Source organism: Marmota monax, unplaced genomic scaffold, assembly GCF_021218885.2.
Source record: "Marmota monax isolate L192 unplaced genomic scaffold, Marmota_monax_Labrador192_F-V1.1 WCK01_AAM20220418_F8-fsc00149, whole genome shotgun sequence".
Lineage (NCBI taxonomy): Eukaryota > Metazoa > Chordata > Mammalia > Rodentia > Sciuridae > Marmota > Marmota monax.
Window position 1 is genome coordinate 1 of NW_026693170.1, and position 17,600 is coordinate 17,600.

At 51.0% G+C, this 17,600-nt stretch overlaps 1 protein-coding gene across 1 annotated transcript; it reads left to right on the plus strand.

Moving 5' to 3' along the window:
- Positions 1–1,397: 1,397 nt before the first annotated feature.
- LOC124100263 (sulfotransferase 2A1) lies at positions 1,398–16,357 on the plus strand. Its single transcript, XM_046455746.2, has 6 exons — positions 1,398–1,669; positions 3,277–3,485; positions 6,180–6,306; positions 10,031–10,125; positions 12,189–12,366; positions 15,670–16,357. The coding sequence occupies exons 1-6, from the start codon at positions 1,444–1,446 to the stop codon at positions 15,780–15,782; spliced, it is 948 nt and encodes a 315-aa protein (XP_046311702.2). The 5' UTR covers positions 1,398–1,443; the 3' UTR covers positions 15,783–16,357.
- Positions 16,358–17,600: the final 1,243 nt, after the last annotated feature.

Genomic DNA, 17,600 nt, shown 5'->3' on the forward strand with positions numbered 1-17,600 from the left:
GACAACTTCAGCTTTGCACAGCGTAAGTGGGGGACAATAACTAAGGGGGACACTCGCAGCTCTGGAGGAAGCCACATACCATTCGAATCTAAGAGTACCATATTAGCTTCCTGTGGCTGCCATAACCAATGACCACAAACCCAGGGACTTCAAACAACAGGTCCTTACTGCTGCCCCCTCCACAGTCCAGAATCAAGGTGCCAGGTGCTCCAGGGTGGATGCTCTAGAGCAGAATCTGTCCTGGACTCTCCCATGGCCCAGTGGCTTCAGAAATTCCTTAACATGCCTGCGTCCCCTCGGGCTTTGCCTGCATCTTCACAAGGACTTCTTCGTCTGTGTGTCTTCTGTCCCTCACAAAGACATTTGTCATTGAATTTAGGGACACCAGGGAATCCATCACCATCTCCTCTCAAGGTGTTCAACTTGATGACATCTGCAAAGACTCTTTCCCAAATGAGATCCCATTGGGAGGTTTCAGAGGTCAGGAGGAGGACACCTTTTGCTGACCCCCATTCCACACACTGTCAGCCATCTCTGGAGTGATCCTCTCTGGGTTCCAGTCCCAGGTCTGCCACTTGGCAGAGATCAGCGCATGGCTGAGTACAACCCTTAACCACTCTACGGCCCGGTGTTTCTCCCTCTAAAGTAAAGAACTAGATTGGTCCTGAGCATGCTGCCGCCATTTATAAAACGGATCATTGGCACATGTGTTAGGTGTTTTTTGTTTTATTTTTAGCTGTAGGTGGACACAATACCTTATTTCGCAGGACCTCACATGTGCTAGGCGAGTGCTCTACCGCTGAGCCACAACCCCAGCCCCACGTGTTAGTTTTTTGACGCTGTGAGCAAAATACATGACAAGAACAACTTAGAGGAATAAAAGTTTATTCTTGTTCACTGCTCCAGGGGTTCAGTCCGTGGTGGGCCGAGTCCACTGCTATGGGCCCAGGGAAGCAGAACATCCTGGGGTAAGGGCTTGGGGCGGGGAGCCCTGCTCCGTTCACAACAGCCAGGAAGCAGAGGAGAGCAGATATTTCTTGGAATATTCCTAAAGTCAGTAGACGGCACGCTCGGGGCCTAGCGCCCTTTGGTGTCTAGTGTGGACACTGAAACCATTAGCCCTCGGAGTCCTCCACTCAGATTTTGGAGCAAGGAAAAACTAAGAAAAATCTGACTGAAACCTGAATTTGGAAACTTCCTGTACTCTATGATTTTTCAAGACATCTAAAAACATTCTGAAATATAAATCTTTTTCTAAACGTTTGTTTCCTGTGTGTATTTTTTGAATGACCACTTCCTGCCAAGCACTCACCAGCAGATGGCCCCAGGATGCCCTTGAGCTGGGTTCACAATTGCTCAACACGAGGAACCTCTCGTCCACAGATCACAATGTTTATTTCTCCTTATCGGCCAATTCATTCCACTGCAAAGTTGGGAAAGTTAATGATTCTTTTGACTTTAAGACTGAATTCCATCTCCGCCATCTGCCACGACCTCTACAGCTGGGACCTAACGCCACGCGCACAGTCTGTCAGCATGTCAGAGGACGGTGTGTGGTTCGAAGGGATCCGTTTCCCGAATAGGTACCAAACTGAAAATTTAAGAACAGCATGTGAGAAGTTTGTGATGAAGGATGAAGACACAGTAATCGTGTCTTACCCCAAATCAGGTGAGGAAACAGGACAGGAACCGCCCATGAGAAAGGCCAGGGCGACGTTCCTCACCCACTCAGTAGAGGGACGGCCCGCGCTCTCCACGCCAGTGAGCGCTGCTTTGGGGAGAAAGGCGCAGTGCCCAGGACACTTCCATTCAGACCAGGACAGAGTGACATAAGTGCTCGGCAGAGATCATCAAAGGTATTGGAAGCCAATGTAGCAGTGAAGCCTAAGCAGATTCAGGCATTTGTGTGGTGGTATGGAGAAGGGGGTGGGAGAGGGCACCCTACACTTCCCTGGGGAATCTCTATGTTCTGGGCGTCTTGAGGTGCAAGGAAGCAAGGGCAGTGTCCCACACCAGTGACTTCCCAGCTCATATTACTATGAGCACATAATACGGAAATATCCGCTCAATAGAGATGAAAGTCTGAATGGAGTCATATGGTGGGTATTGCAGAGTAGGGGAGTCAGCACGGACAACAGCTGGGAATCGGCAAGGGTTTGGAAAATTCAAGGGACTGAAAGGACTCGCATTACACATCTATGTGAGGGGACTGGGGGCAGGAGAATTGCAAACTGGGTGAGCATTGAGGCCAATGGCCTTGGGGTATGGGTTGGAAAGTCAAGGGCAGTGGGAACATATTAAATGGATCTCAGAAAAGAGCCCAAACAAAATGTGGTCGAGTGACACATGGAAGATTTTAGTTGTTAGCCTTGGAAAGGAAGAAAATTCTGACGCGTGTTCCAGGAGATAAGTCTTGAGGGCATCGTGCTAAATGAAATAAGTTCAGCACAGAAGGACGAGCGCCATAAAATGAAAACTACTAGTGTAGTCAAGTCCATGGCAACAGAGAACAGGATGGTGGTACAGGGGCAAGAGAAGAGGTGGGGGAGCTGCTGCTTCATGAGCAGAGTTTCCATTTTCCAAGATGAGAACGCTCAGGACCTTGGCTGAGCAACTTTGGGAATTGACACAACACTATGGAGCGCATGCTTTAAAGTGGTCATGAGCCAGGCACAGCGGCACATGCCTGGAATCCCAGCCACTCAGGAGGCTGAGGCAGGAGGATCACAAGTCCCAGGCAACTTAATGAGAATCTATCTCCAGGGTTTTTTTTGTTTTTTTTTTTTTTGAGGGGGGGAGGGGAGGGTCTTTGTCTTGTTTTGTTTGCTTTTTTATTTTTTATTCTTTGATTGGGGGGGGTTGTTTGTTTGTAGTTTTGTTTTTAGATACTGGGGATTGAAACCAGGGGAACTTTACCACTGAGCTACATGCCCAGGATATTTTGAGATAGGCTCTTGCTAAGTTGCTTAGGGATTCTCTGATTCGCTAAGGCTGGCCTCAAACTTGCCATCCTTCTGCCTCAGCCTCCTGAGCTGCTGGGATTACAGGCTGCACCACCAACCCAACAAGGACCTGTCTCAAAGTGAAAAAATAAAGACGGCTGGGAATGGGGCTCCGCGGTATAGCGTCTCTGGGTGAAATTCCTAATACTGCAAAAAATAAGTCAATAAATAAAAATGTTAAATGGTTATCACAGAAAGCTCATCTATTTTACCATAATTTTTACTTCAAAGGTCACACTGAAAGGAGTGAACGTCACTTTTCCCTCTTTTCCAGGAACCCTATGGTTGATTGAAATTCTCTGCCTGATTCACTCACGCGGGGACCCCAAGTGGGTTCAATCAGTGCCCTTCTGGAAGCGCTCACCCTGGATAGAGATAAAGTACGCTGAGCAGTTAGAGAGAGACTCGGAGGACCCGCGCTTCTTCACCTCCCACCTTCCTTTCCACCTCTTCCCCAAGTCCTTCTTCACTTCCAAGGGCAAGGTCAGTGCCTGATGCTGTAGAAATGCTTGACAAATGCCTCTTAGACTTTAACCTGCCCCCAAAGCCCCAGAGATCCTGCTGGGGGTGCCTTCTCATTGGGCAGGAAGAGAGGGACTGGGACCCGCGGGCATCCGGTGAGGCCCATGTTGCCACACCTAGAACCAAGCTTGAGGACAAGGACTGGAGGGCCCACAGGTTATTGGAGCCTGAGTTAAGGTGGAGCCAGGTGCAGTGGCTCACGTCTGTAACCCCAGAGCTCAGGAGGCTGAGGCAGGAGGATCAAGAGTTCAAAGCCAGCTTCAGCAACTTAGTGAGGGCCTAAGCAACTCAGCCAGACCCTGTGACTAAATCAAATGTAAAAATGGGCTGGGGATGTGGCTCAGGGTTAAGTCCCTCTGGGTTCAATCCCTGGTACAAAAAAAAAAAAAGCTTGGTGTAAAAGGACAAAAACAGAATCTTAGAAAATGACATTTTAAGTACAACCTTACATTTACAGCTGCATTATGTACTAGATTGCCCCACTTTTGCTGCCCTAACAGAGGAATAGTAAGTCTCCTGCCTCATAGTGAAATCAGCTGGTCATATCAGCTGCGGGAGCCCAGGTGGCTCTGGAGGCCTGGCCACTCTCTCTAAGGATGGCCACCTGCTGCACAGAGCAGGGGCCTGCGTCCACCAGCACGTGAGCCTCCCTGGGGCTTAGAGCTGATCAGAAGGACCAGGGAGAGCCAGGGTCCCAGCCACTGCGTGCTGTTTTTGGAAACAGTTTGCTGGAAGGTATTCATTTGTGTATGATTTTTTTTTTAATTTCTATACTTAAACTACATCTGGAAACATCACCTCAGAATCTCCTCTGTTGGCCGGGCACAGTGACTCTCAGCTGTAATCTCAGCGGCTTGGGAGGCTGAGGCAGGAGGATCACAAATTCAAGGCCAGTCTCAGTGATCTAGCAAGGCCCTAAGCAACTCAGTGAGAACTTATCTCAAAATGAAAAAATTAAAAGGAAGGGGATGTGGCTCAGTGCTCTTGAGGGAAATCCCCAGCATGAAAATCATCCTCATCATCATCTCCTCTCTTGGAAATGTCATGTGGGTGCAGCAACAATGAATTTGTCCCCTTACACCTATCTGCAGGTGTCTATGTGAGTCTGGCAAATAAATCACTGGCTGGGAAACGGAGGCCTTGAATAATGCACAGGAGAGTTGGTGCAAAACGAAAAGCAAAATTCTGATATTCAAACTCCAAGTGATCCTGCCCGAGTGTGTGTGTGGGGTGTGTGTGTGTGTGTCTTTGTGTGTGTGTGTGTGTGTGAATCTCAAACACTATCTCAGGTATGGGGCTGGGGCTCAGTGGTAGAGCACTTGCCTAACATGTGAGGCACTGGGTTCCATCCTCAGCACCACATAAAAATAAAGGCACCATGTCCATCTACAAAAATAATTATCTGGATGATACGTACACAACTGGGTTACCATCTTCCTGATAGGATGAGAACACTTCTACTTTCCAGAAAGTCTACTGTTGCAGCAAGTAACCATCTTCCAGATGAGAGTTGTTCCAGAAAGTTCTACCATTCCAGAAAGTTCCCTCATGCCCACTCAGTCAGTGCCCACCCACAAAGGCAAATACCATGCTTAATTACAGCTGTAAATTAGTTTTATTTTGCTGTGTTTTTCTGCCAGAGATTGAACCCAAGGGCACTTAACCACTGAGCCACATCCACAGCCATTTTTATTTTTTATTTGGAGACAGGGTCTTGCTAAGTTGCTTCGGGCCACACTACTTTGGTGGGACTGGCTTAAAACTTGTGATCTTCCTACCTAAAGCCCCCAAGCCACAGGGACTGCGGGACTGCACACCAAGCCCAGGTGTGGACTAGTTCTGGTTGTTCTTTATTCCCGCACATGGACTCAGGCTGTGAGCACCTAGGTATCTGGATTCATTCGCCCAATGGAATGTGTGTCGTGGGTGGAGAACGACTGTATATTGTATGTCTATAAATATGCCATGACTTATCCATCACCCCATTGGCAATCCTTAAAGCACACAGACTTCTCATGGTGAGAAGGAACATACCAGGGGTTCCTCTTGCCTTTGTCCATCCGGCCACCGTGATATTTCCTAGGAACCTTCACCTGCATGTCCCTTTAATGACTATGGTCACTGAGATCATCCAATCAGCCAGGCACTCGTGCACACACTGGTGAGCCCAGCAACCCAGGACACAGGCAGGAAGACTGCAGGTTTAAGGCGGCCTCTGCAATCTAGGGAGACCCTGTCTCAAAATAAAAATAAAAATGGCAGGTAGCTTCACTCAGCACACCGCTGTGTTAAATTTCCAGACACACACGAAAATATTTCATTCATATTTAGGAGACATTTAATGCAAATTAAAGCTCAAGATTAAAGGTAAAATCTGGGCATGTTAGTGCACACCTGTAACCCCAGCAGCTCAGGAGGCTGAGCTAGGAGGATCGCCAGTTCAAAGCCCTCCTCAGCAACTTAGTGAGACACTAAGCAACTCAGTGAGACCCTGTCTCGAAATAAAAACCAAACAGGGGGGTGCTGGGGATGTGGCTCCGTGGTTAAGCACCCCTGAGTTCAATCCCTGGTACCCAAATAAATAAATAAAGGTAAAGATCAAAAAAGGTGGAAATGACAGTATCAACTGTTCATTCTCTCCTGTTTCCATTTAAGGTGATTTATATCATCAGAAATCCCAGAGATGCTCTTGTGTCTGGCTATTTTTTCTGGAGCAGGACAAACTTTGTTAAGAGTCCAGACTCACTGGAACAGTTCTTTGAACAGTTCATCCAAGGAAATGGTGAGTGTCCTCCACGCACAGAAGCTGGGGTGCACAGGGTCCCTATTCAGACCTCTCTTGGCCCCAACCCGCGGCCCTGTATCTCGCCTCCTGTGGATGCACCGCCCATCACCCCCGAAACCAGACCTGCCCAGGTTCCTGCTCTGCTGCCCACCAGCACAGCCCAGCCCTCCCGCTGCCCGTGGGGAACCGCCTGGCTGTCCTCCCCTGAGTTCCTGGCACTGACCCTCTTCTCACGCTCTTCTCTCAGCTCTCCCTGATTTGGGACTTTCTGAAAGTCAGCTTGTCCTTGTCTTCCTGAAAAATGAAATCCTGACCTTCCAGCATTCTTTGGAAAAGCCGTTTCTTTTCAAAGCTCCCTTTCTCCTCTTTTCCTTTCTGCTTCACAATTTGCTGAGTAATCCGGGAGAAGTAGCACACACCTGTGATCGCAGTGGCTCAGGAGGCTGAGGCAGGAGGATTGCAAGTTCAAGGCCAGCCTCACCAACTCAGGCCCTAAGCAACTCGGTGAGGCTAACTTGGTGAGAACTGTCTCAGAATTTTAAAATATTAAAACGGGGCTGGGGGTGTGGCCCAGTGATTATGCGCCCCAGGTTCAATCCCTGGTACCAAGAACAAGTCTCAGTGGCTTTGGGAGTTCTGTGCTCTCTGGGAGCAGAGGTTTGGTGCTTTCAGTTTTGCAGTGTCTCTCACGCTGTGTGAAAAGCCCACATCCCCACTGCGAGGGCCTCGCAAGCCCGCAGCCCCAAGACAGCTCCCTAGGGAGCACCACAGGCATCTAAGTCCCTGTGTCCACCAGGAGCTCCACAGGCACCTAAGCCAGTGTGTCCACTAGGGGGCGCCACAGGCACCGAAGCCCTGTGTCCACCCCTGAGCACATCTTCCCCACACCCCGAACTCGCCGCCTCCCATTCTTCCTGATCAGGCAGCAGAACCAGCCACCTGCGAGGCCCAGCTCCACCCTACTGCACGGTGTCCTCTCTTGGCCACCCCTGCCTCATGTTCCTGGCCACCTTCCCTTATCTAACTCGAAACCAAGTCCCAGAACCTCGATGGAGCCCTGTGTTGTCACCAGTCGGGGATCTTTCCTTCCTATCAAGGCAACATCCACCCCCAGCTCCACTCATATCTATTTGCTCCCTTCCTTGGTCCTTTCACCAACAGGCGCCTATTTAGTTCCTTATCCCTGAGCCTCACACTACAACCCCAGCACCTCCAGAGCTCATGGTTGGTCCCCAGGTATTGGGATGGCTCTTGTCCCATGGCAGGTGTCTCGTCGCCCTTGTTAAATAACAGTATCCACTAGCCATCCCTTCCACAGCCACACTGCTGCTCCTCACCTGGATCCTGGTGGCCTCCCCGCTGGGCTTCCCCTGCATGCCACACTGCAGTCACCTGCCACACACTGCACACTTGACCTTCTCCTTACACCTCCATCCCCGTCCTCAGCATAAAGTGCTGTCTGAGCAGCGCGGCCCCCAGCTGAAGGCTTCAGGCCTCCTTTCTGCCTCGCCCAGCCTCCCCTTCAGAAGAAGGGGGCAGTGAAGCCACATGATGGACATCAGGGAGCCCCCCTCACTAGTGGTGTATTTGATCCTGCCATTGGTGTCTAGAAAAGTCTGGATTGTGCTTCAGAGGTCCCCAGGAATCTTACAAAATGGAATCAGTGGTGGTGGGTGATGATGCCATCACCTGCAACCCCACCCTTGCCCCCATCTCCCTTGAACTCCTGCACAGGCCTCTTTCTTGCTTATCCAGTTGTATTAGTCAGCTTTTCATTACTGTATCAAAATCCCCAAGGCAGACTACTTTAAAATGAAAAGGGTTTATGTGGGCTCACAGTTCCAGAAGTACAATATCCAAAGACCATGGCATAGGCACTGGTGAGGGGCCCCTGGGCTGCCTCTCATCCTGAGGAGAGTGCTCCTGTATCTCTGTGTGCTCTCTCTTCCCCTCCTTACAAAGCCATAAGAGGCTGGGCACTGTGGTGCATGTCTGTAATCCCAGCTACCTGGGAGGACGAGGCAGGAGGATCCCCAGTTAGAGGCCAGCCTCAGCAACTTAGCCAGACCCTGTCTCAATAAAAAGGACTGGGGTGAAGCTCAGTGGTAGAGTGACCCACGGTTCAATCCCCAGTGCCATAAAAATGAAGAAGGGGGGGTTGAAAAGCCACAGGGATCCATCAGGACCCATGACTCTAGTGACCTAAACAGATCACTTCCCAAGGTCACGCCTTTGTACACGGCCAGCTGCACTTGTCCCTCTTAATACCCTGAGTTTAACTTCCAGGATTAGACTCCTGTCTGAGTTTGGGGCATCAATCCACATTCAGAACATAGCACCAACCGGGAGCTCAGAGTAAATATAGTAAAACCACTGAGGCGTCTACCCCATATTTATGCAGATTTACCCACTCGATTCCCAATTTGGTGGCCTCTGGGGCAGGCTGACACTGTTCCTTCCTCCTGGGTGCCACCAGCAGAAGGGAGAGATGTTCTGTGGCCCTGAAAAAGCTTTGTTTCTGAGGCCACCAAATTCCAGACCCCACCTCCACTGCTGAGAGAGGCCCCAGGGGTCTGCTCCTGTCATTCTGTGACCTCTGTCACCACAGGAGCCACAGGAAGCAAGCCAGGGACGCCAGAAGCAGGGAAACGGAGTTCACACCTGAAAGACGTTGGCCTGAGTCTTAGATGAAGCCTTGAACTTGAACTCTTGAGTGTGCTGGACCATTGGGACTTCAGGCCTGTGGGGTGGACAGGCAAGCCTTGAGGCCCAGGGCAGAACGCTGTGGTTTGGATATGGCTGAAATGTCCCCCAGCGGCCATGTGTCATGAGCTTAGCACCAGGGTGACAACATTGGGAGGGGCAGGAACCTGTCAGAGGTGACAGTGGGAGAGGCCCTGCCCTCAGGAGGAATCGGGATGCTCCTGGAGAGAGCCGCCCTCCAAGCTCCCTCTGGTCCTGGAGGAGAGGTGGCTTCCCCTCTTGTGCATGGTCCTTCCCGTGGCACAAGCCACGAGGCTGCCTAGCCACCAGCGATGGCCAACCATGGGCGGGCAAGGTGAAGACTAGGCCAATCATCTGGATCCCAACATTTCACTGTGTGCATGCATGTATGTGTGCAGGCATGTGTGTGCATGTGCGTGTGCGCATGTGTATGTGTGCAGGCATGTGTGTTCATACATATGTGTGCATGTGTGTGCGCACCTGTGTGTGCATGCATGTGTGTTCATGTGTGTGTGTGCATGTGCGTGTGTGCCTGTGTGTGTGCCTGTTCATGTGTGCCTGTGTGTGCTTGTGCGTGTGTGCCTATGCATGTCTGTGTGCATACATGTGTGTGCATGTGTGTGTGTGCATGTTAGTGTGGGCATGCATGTGTGTTTGTGCGTGTGTATGCATGTGTGCCTATGTGTGCTTGCATGTATGTTCATGTGTGTGTGCATGCATGTGTGTGTGTGTGTGTATGTGTGTAGGGCAGTGGAGACTCAAGAGCTAATCCCACTGTTAGAGACCTCCCTGAGGCTAATCTTTGTCAGAGCCACTGAGGAAGGTAGACGTAGAGGGAGTGGTGACCTTGGTAAGAGAGGAAACCCTGGACGCTGTAAGTACATAGGCGTGTCATCTGTGAGCTGTATCCTAACCAGCCTGGCAGGGGCTAGGGGGGGAGTGTAGCTTCTCTGCTCTCCTGGAGTGTGTGACCTGCCCCCCTGTGCCCTCCCCGCAGTGCCCTATGGATCATGGTTTGAGCACATTCGTGGCTGGATGTCCGTGAGACACAGGGAGAACGTCCTGCTGCTGAGTTATGAGGAACTGCAGAAGGTGAGCCCCATTATGGCCAGCGCCTGCCCGCGCCCCAACATCCTCACTCCCCCTGACGTCCCTGGTCCTCAGTTTCTCCCCTCCACGCTCCCTGTCCAAGCAGAGCCTCTCAGGGGTCACAAGAGTGAGATGAGCCCTGGGCCTCCATCGCCCTGCTCTGTTTGACCCTCCCCAAGCTCCGGCTCCCTCCCCACGTCTTCCAGTTCACTTCCTCTTGCACCATCCACAGGGCCCTCCTGTGCCTGGCCTGCACCCCATGGGGTTCAGGTTTTCCTGGGAGCACGAGGTACAATGCTGCTGAGGACCCAGTGTTGAGAGGGGCGGGTGGGAACGGTTTCCTCCCCGAGGTGTGTCCAGCTGTCCAACTGTCCGTCATCTCTGCTGCCTGAGACAGGACAGAGTCGGGGCTCAGTGTCAATAAGCATTGGACACGCCCAGAACTAGACGTGCCAAAGGTACCACGGGTGCTCAAAACTGGAAGGAGGGACTGGGGCTCCTTGGAGAGCAGAACCAGAGCCTGCTGTCCCGCAGCCCAGGGGACAACGAGGGGCAACGAGGGCTCAGGCCTTTCCAATCAGCTAATAGGAAGTTGAAGGCGCCCACACGGACTGGTGACCTAGTCTGAGGTGTAGACATGCCGGGGCCCTGGTTCTGGTCGTGGCACATTGTAGGGACTTCGTAGATACGTGCAGTTGCTCTGTGGGAGTCAATTAATTATGAATGGGATTAATGTGAATTAGAAATTTCAAAATTTTCTGATTTTTGGAATTTTTAAAGAAAGTATGAAAAAATACAACCCTAATAGCGACTGGACCATTGGAAAAGAACTTGACCTTTAGTGGAAACAGACAAAAGAGGGAGGCAGAGACACAGGTGTTCCCCTCCCCTGAGACACCCCGCCTGCCACAGGGCCTGCTGCAGGGCCCTCCTGGGCCAGGAAGCCTTGGCCCCAGCTCCAGAGCAAGCCCCCGCCCCCCTGCACTTCTCCCCCAACTCAGAGAGAACTTGTGAGTCACTGCCACAGCCACGCACCTTCTTGTTAGATGGTAACTGGGGCCCATGGAACAAAAATGATAATAAAAGCACGGTAGTCCTGAGAAGAAGGTCGTCCATCCCAAGCACATCATTTCTTGTTATAAAAATCCCTTTCCTCAAGCTGGGTGTCGTTGTGCACACCTGTGATCCCAGTGACTCGGGAGGCCAAGGCAGGAGGATCACAAGTTCAAGGCCAGCCTCAGCAACTTGGCAAGACCCTGTCTCAAAATTGAAAAAAATAAATAAAAACATAAATGGGATGCAGCCCACTGGGAAACCACCCCTGGTTCAGTCCCCAGTAGCACAATGAACACATAAATATACAAAGCTGTGTTCCAATAAAACTGCTAGATATAGAGAAGAAACCCCAGGCCCTGTCTTGGAGGTGTCAAAATAAAAAAAATAAAAAAGGAAACCCACGTCTGTCCTCACCTCACCTCCTACACATCCCTCATGCCCGCTCTGCTTGGCCTCTTTCCTTTTTTTTTCTTCTTATATCCAACTCAATCCTCTTTCACGTCTGTTTTTCTTTTATAATGTTTATTATTTTTAGTTATAGGTGGACACAATGTCTTCATTTTACTTTTATGTGGTGCTGAGGATCGAACCCAGTGCCTCATGGATGACAGGCGAGCGCTCCACCTCTGAGCCACAACCCCAGCCCTCACTTCTGTTTTTTGAAGGATTTTTTTGGTGGGGGTGTGGGGTACTGGGGATTGAACCCAGTGGCACTTAACCCCTGAGCCACATCCCCAGCCCTTTTTTATATTTTATTTTGAGACAGGATCTCACTGAGTTGCGTAGGATTTTATCAAGGTGTGGCTGGCCTCCAACCTGTGATCCTCTGGCCTCAGCCTCCAGAGACTCTGGGACCTCAGGCTGACCCACTCCACCTGGTCCTTGCTCACTTCCAGATCATGGTCCTCTCTTTCTTCCTGCTTCTCTGTCTCCTCGTTCTACAGCCCCTCCTCTCCTTCTCGCTTTTGTCTCGCTCTTTCCCATCCTCACACGGGGTTTTTTCCCCTTAGAACCCAAGAAGCACCATAGAGAGGATCTGTCAGTTCCTGGGGAAGAAGCTGAGTCCAGAAGAACTGGACTCCGTCCTCAAGAACAGCTCCTTCCAAGTCATGAAACAAAACAAGATGTCCAACTTTGCTGTCCTTCCTGAGGAGCTCATGAACACCGGGTTCTTAGTTACAAGAAAAGGTAAAAGGAAGGGCTCTGACCTGGGAATGCGGGAGGACTGGAGGCCGTGCCCACTCACCAGAGGGGACTGCGCCACCAACCCTGACTCCTGGCGCCCAGGCGCTTGGGGGAAGCTGAGAGGGCCTGGGAGGGGCAGGCGGCATTGCGTCCTGCCTGGGCGGGCCACTGTGACAGCAGAGAGAGCTGCTGCCCTCCCGGACCTCCCACACCTACCACAACCCCAAGCCCAGCCCCAGAGAATCTCCCCTGGTGCTGATACCCTGGTAGACAGGAGCCACCATTGTCCCATTAGTCAGCTTGGCATGGGCCACCAAGGACCTGAGACTTTCCAGGAGGAAGGGTTTGTTTGGGGCTGGGGGCTGCTCCGCTCCTGGTGGTCTGAGTGGACAGAGAGGGAGACCAGAGCCACAGGGACCCATGTGGCCCTCAGGGCCTGCCCAATGGCCCATCCCTCCCACCAGATCCACATCCTCCAGGCTCCACCCAAGGTGCCTCCCAGCGGCCAAGGTCGTCACCCTCTGGCTTCGGTGGCACTTCCACACCTCAGCTGTCGTATTTTCCCCAGGCAATCCTGGTTATTATTACCTCTAGTTATTACTGTCAGCCCTGGAACCACTGTATTATTGGATATTTCTGCACATTCCTGTCTCTGGTTATTACACATCACAGAATAGGCACTTTACAACGATTTTTGCTAAATCAACAGAAAGACATATTAATCAAAGCATACGCTGACTTTTTAAGTTAAAGTGCAGTCACCAGCATGGGTAGAGACACTTTACCCACCGCATTATAACATCCAAACTTCCCTTGATCAGAATATCAAAATCTCTCAAGTCATTAACACAGAAGAGTAAACACGATAAAGAGACCCTGAGCTCAGTGGGTTTCCTGAAAACATCACACCATTGTCACATCACAGTCAGTGTCGGCTCCGGCCCCCAGGACCTCAGAACGCGGTTGCCTCTGGAGACAGGGCCTTTCCCAGGTGTCTGGGTCAAAAGGAGGCCATTACACTGGCCACGGGCCACTGTGACTCGTGCCTGCAAAAGAGGACATTTAGACAGAGACATGGAAGGAGGTCAATCTGAAGACCCAGGAAGAAGACAACCATCTCCCCAGCAAGAAGAAAGGCCTGGAACAAATCCTCCCAGAAACCCTCAGAAGGAAGCTTCCAGAACCTTCGTCCAGACTTCCAGCCTCCACTCTTTGAGGAGCACCCCACCCTGTGGCTATGGCAGCCCTCGCCCAAGAATTTGGAGTAAGACTTCTGACCGCTGAGGATTGAGGAAAAACAGAAATTGATACCTGCAGGATACGCAGGATTTCAAATTAGCATTGGTCAGACACGTGGGGCACAGGAGGAGAAATACGGGGTTCTCCTCTGACTGACCAGCACAGTGAGACGAAGGAAAAGTAACCCGCGGAGTCGTCCAACCACCAGTGAGCAGACCCCGAGCAGCCGGCCCCAGCAGCCCACTCCTCATCCTGCTCCGGGATCAGCAGGCGCCCTGCGTCCAGCGAGCAGGAGCCTCACCACAACACGCAGGTGCTTCCCCCGCTGATGTCCAACTTCCCTCCTGGATCAGAGCTTTCCTGGAAGGTTCTGTTTGCAGCACTGAGATAAGCACCGGCTGTGTGCAGCACGTGTGGCTTGGAACTTTCCTTCACCCTGTTTCCTCACAAGGTCTATCGTGGCAAAGCGTTCACAGGTACAAGCCAGGGTGGAGTCACGCCCCGCAGTCACCTTGTGGTGAAGTCCTGGGGCCTGCCGTTTCAGGGTGGGAAGCCATACATACTATATTTACCAAAATTCTAGGAAGGAGGGCCTCGTTCTGGATCACCAGTAGCCAGTCATGTTCTGGGCAGCACATGAGCAGAGAAAATCCACAAAAACTCTCCTAAGGCTGGAGCTGGGGCTCTAGAGCGCTTGCCTAGCACGTGGGAGGCACTGGGTTCCATTCTCAGCACCGCAGTGAATAAATAAAATAAAGTCCATTGACCACTAAAAAAAACAACTATTCTAACCATGAAGATAACGATGAACACGAGAGTAACATCTACAGGATACCAGGTACATACCAGACCTCTGCCCTGTTATTCATATCCATTCGAGTTGAGTTATGCTGTTTGTATTTACATGATCTATATCAATTAATAGACTAGTGTGCAGTCTAAAGGTCACACTAATTTAACTAACATGTTGCCCTACCACTTCCAAATTAACTTATGGGATACGTAAAATAATGCTGTGCTCAGGACTTCCCCATCAACATGGGGGACGTAGTTTCTGCGACCATCGCTTTCTCGCTGGGCTGCCCACCCAGGACTTTCTTTTCTCACCTGTAAAATGGCCACATTGTTAGTACACTCCTTGTTTTTCCATAAATCCCTTCAGTCATTATTTATTGAGTATATACAATATGTCTGCACTCTTTGAAACACGAAGTCTTAGGCATTTTTTTAAGAATGTTGATTTCCTGATATGTTAGAAATCCATACCATATGCACAAACGAGAAAAACGCAGAGCAGGTCCATCTTGATCACTGCTGTGAGTAAATAAGGATGGAGACGAACGACTCTAAACTGGTGATGAGAGACCTCACTTGGAAGGTTGCCTTGGAGTCGAGACTTGAATGAGGCCAACGGATGGGATGACGAGACGTGAGTCTCTGCTAGGAGAGCCCCGAGGAGGAGGGAGGAGACATGCGGTTCAGGAGAGGGAAGCCTGTCACATGTGAGGCTGAGCCAGAGAACCAGGTGACAGGCAAGTGGAGAGTCACAAGGGACGGCGAGGGAAACCACAAGGGACCCGTCACCTAGAGTCACACCCAGGTTGGGGGAGATGGAGCAGGAAGGGGCTGGATCCCTGGACCTGGGGAGAGATCACAGTGGCTGCCGTGCTGGGGAGAACTCGCAAAGGTGAGCAGTCAGAGCCCAGGGACCTCTCACAATCTACTGCGGTCATCCAGGTCGGAAATGCCGTGGGCTTGGCCAAAGGTGGTGGAAATGGCAGAAGTGAGAAGCAGAGAGGTTCCAGATGTTTCAGAAGATGTGGCCGCCATCATTAAGGGCACATAGTGTGTGGGCTGGGCCAGGAGAGACGAGAGGGAAGGCAGGAAATCATTTCCAGGTGGGTAAAGTATGAAAGGGTGTGATGGCAGGTGGCTCCCCGGTGAGCCCTGGACGCTCTGCTGTTACCCCAGTGTCCTTCCCAGGTGATGGCAAGACACATCAGGGAGATGTGCTGGGGTCAGACCTGTGGGTAGCTCTCATCTGAGTCTCTGCTTTGTGTTTGCCAGGCACCTGTGGGGACTGGAAGAATCACTTCACGGTGGCCCAAGCCGAAGCCTTTGATAAGCTGTACCAGGAGAAGATGAAAGGTTTTCCTGGGGGGCTGTTCCCCTGGGAATAATGTCTGAAACTTCCGGATCTCACCTGGTTCCCTGCTTCATCTCCTGTCCCTGCACCTGTACCTCATGGGGGTTCGTGGCATAAATCCTATGGCTCGAGTTATCAAATTAAAGAGGTGGAAACTCACAGCCCTCCAGGGAAAAAGGAAACTGGGGACTCTGAACCCTCACATTGTCCCTTATCTATCATCCTTCCTCTGGTTGCTCAAGGACTCCCTCCTGCTGCAGCTAAAAAATCTCCTGCTATGACTCAGCCCACATCCCCCTGCCCACCCAAAGCCCATCAAGAGTAGCTACCTCCTCCCAAAGACCTGACTCTGCTAAAACCCTATAGACCCACAGCCTCGTTGTGGCTGCCGCGCTTCCCCTTGAAAATGTCCCTGGCCGCCAAGGTCACCTCCATTTCTTTTTCTTTGTGTATTCTCTTTCGTTGTGCTTTCACAGAACTTTGCTTCTTTAACCACCTGCTTGTTCAAAGGTACCAGGTTCCCTATTCACCTCCTGGCACACTCGGGTTTTTAAAAACTCTTTGTGATATTACAAATGTCCAGAAGGCTACAGAAAACTAGAAATCTTACAGTGCTGTCAAATTTGTTTTCTGCTGTTAAATAGCGATGGCTTTTCCCTTACAAGGTCATCCTCGTGTCTTAGGTGTCCACACTGAAGGCTTGGGGTCTGAGGGGTCATGCTTGTCTCGTAGGTGTGTTGTGAGGGTGTGAGCAAGTCGTCTCATCTAGGGGTCTGTCAGGAGTTAAGGCTGAATGTTGACTACATCCAGGATCCCAATGTTGAGAAATGAGGGCTGGCACCCCGCAGAGTACCTGGTGCTAAGGAGATTCCTCAAAGCACTAGGAATGGAACCGACCCAGGGAGCCCACTCCTTGGCATTTGTTCAACGTGCTACAGTGTTCCACGCCCAACAGCCGAGTTGGGAACAGCCCGGGAGTCTGTCAGCAGATGAGTGGGAAAGAAAACTTGATCCTGACAAATTATGGGGGGGAGTGTATTTGAGGTTCGCAGTTTCAGAAGTCTCGGTCCATAGATGGCTGATTCTGTTCCTCTGGGCCAGAGGGGAGGCAGACATCATGGCAGAGGGCAAGGAAGAGGAAAGAGGAAATCCCATCACAGGATGGACGCCTGGTCATGCAAAGGCTGGACACTCTCGCGCTGCCTCACACACCAGCCTCTGGGGGTCACCTCCTATCTACACCAGAACAGTGGAGTTTTACCCAGCCTTAAGAAGAGAGAAAGGATGGCATGTGCTGGTGAACAGAAGGAACAAAGGACAGCACCCGGAAAAATGGCCAGGCCAGGAGTCACGGGGGTGATTTTCCTTCATATGCAAAAGCTAAAGAGAACAAACAGGAATTTTTTAAAAAGGAATATCATGGGAATGGAAGGGAAAGGAGTAGAGCAAAGGAGTGGGATTCAGGAGGGATCCCCGGGGGAAGGGAAGGGAAGGGAAGGGGGGTGCTGGATCCCATGTATACAGGTCCAAACACATTAGGTTGGACCCCCTGCTGTGTACAATTAAAACACCCAACACAACATTTGGGGGGTGGGGTACCGGGGACTAAACTCAGAGGCACTCGACCACTGAGGCACATCCCCAGCCCTATTTTGTATTTTCTTTGGAGACAGGTCTCACTGAGTTGCTGAGGCTGGCTTTGAACTCCTGATCCTCCTGCCTCAGCCTCCTGAGCTGCTGGGATTACAGGTGTAGGCTATCATTTTTTAAAAGTAGGAATCATCAAGGGAGAAAATGAAAGGAAGGAATGTGGACGTAGTAGCACCCTCTAAAACAGTGGTTTCCAACTTAA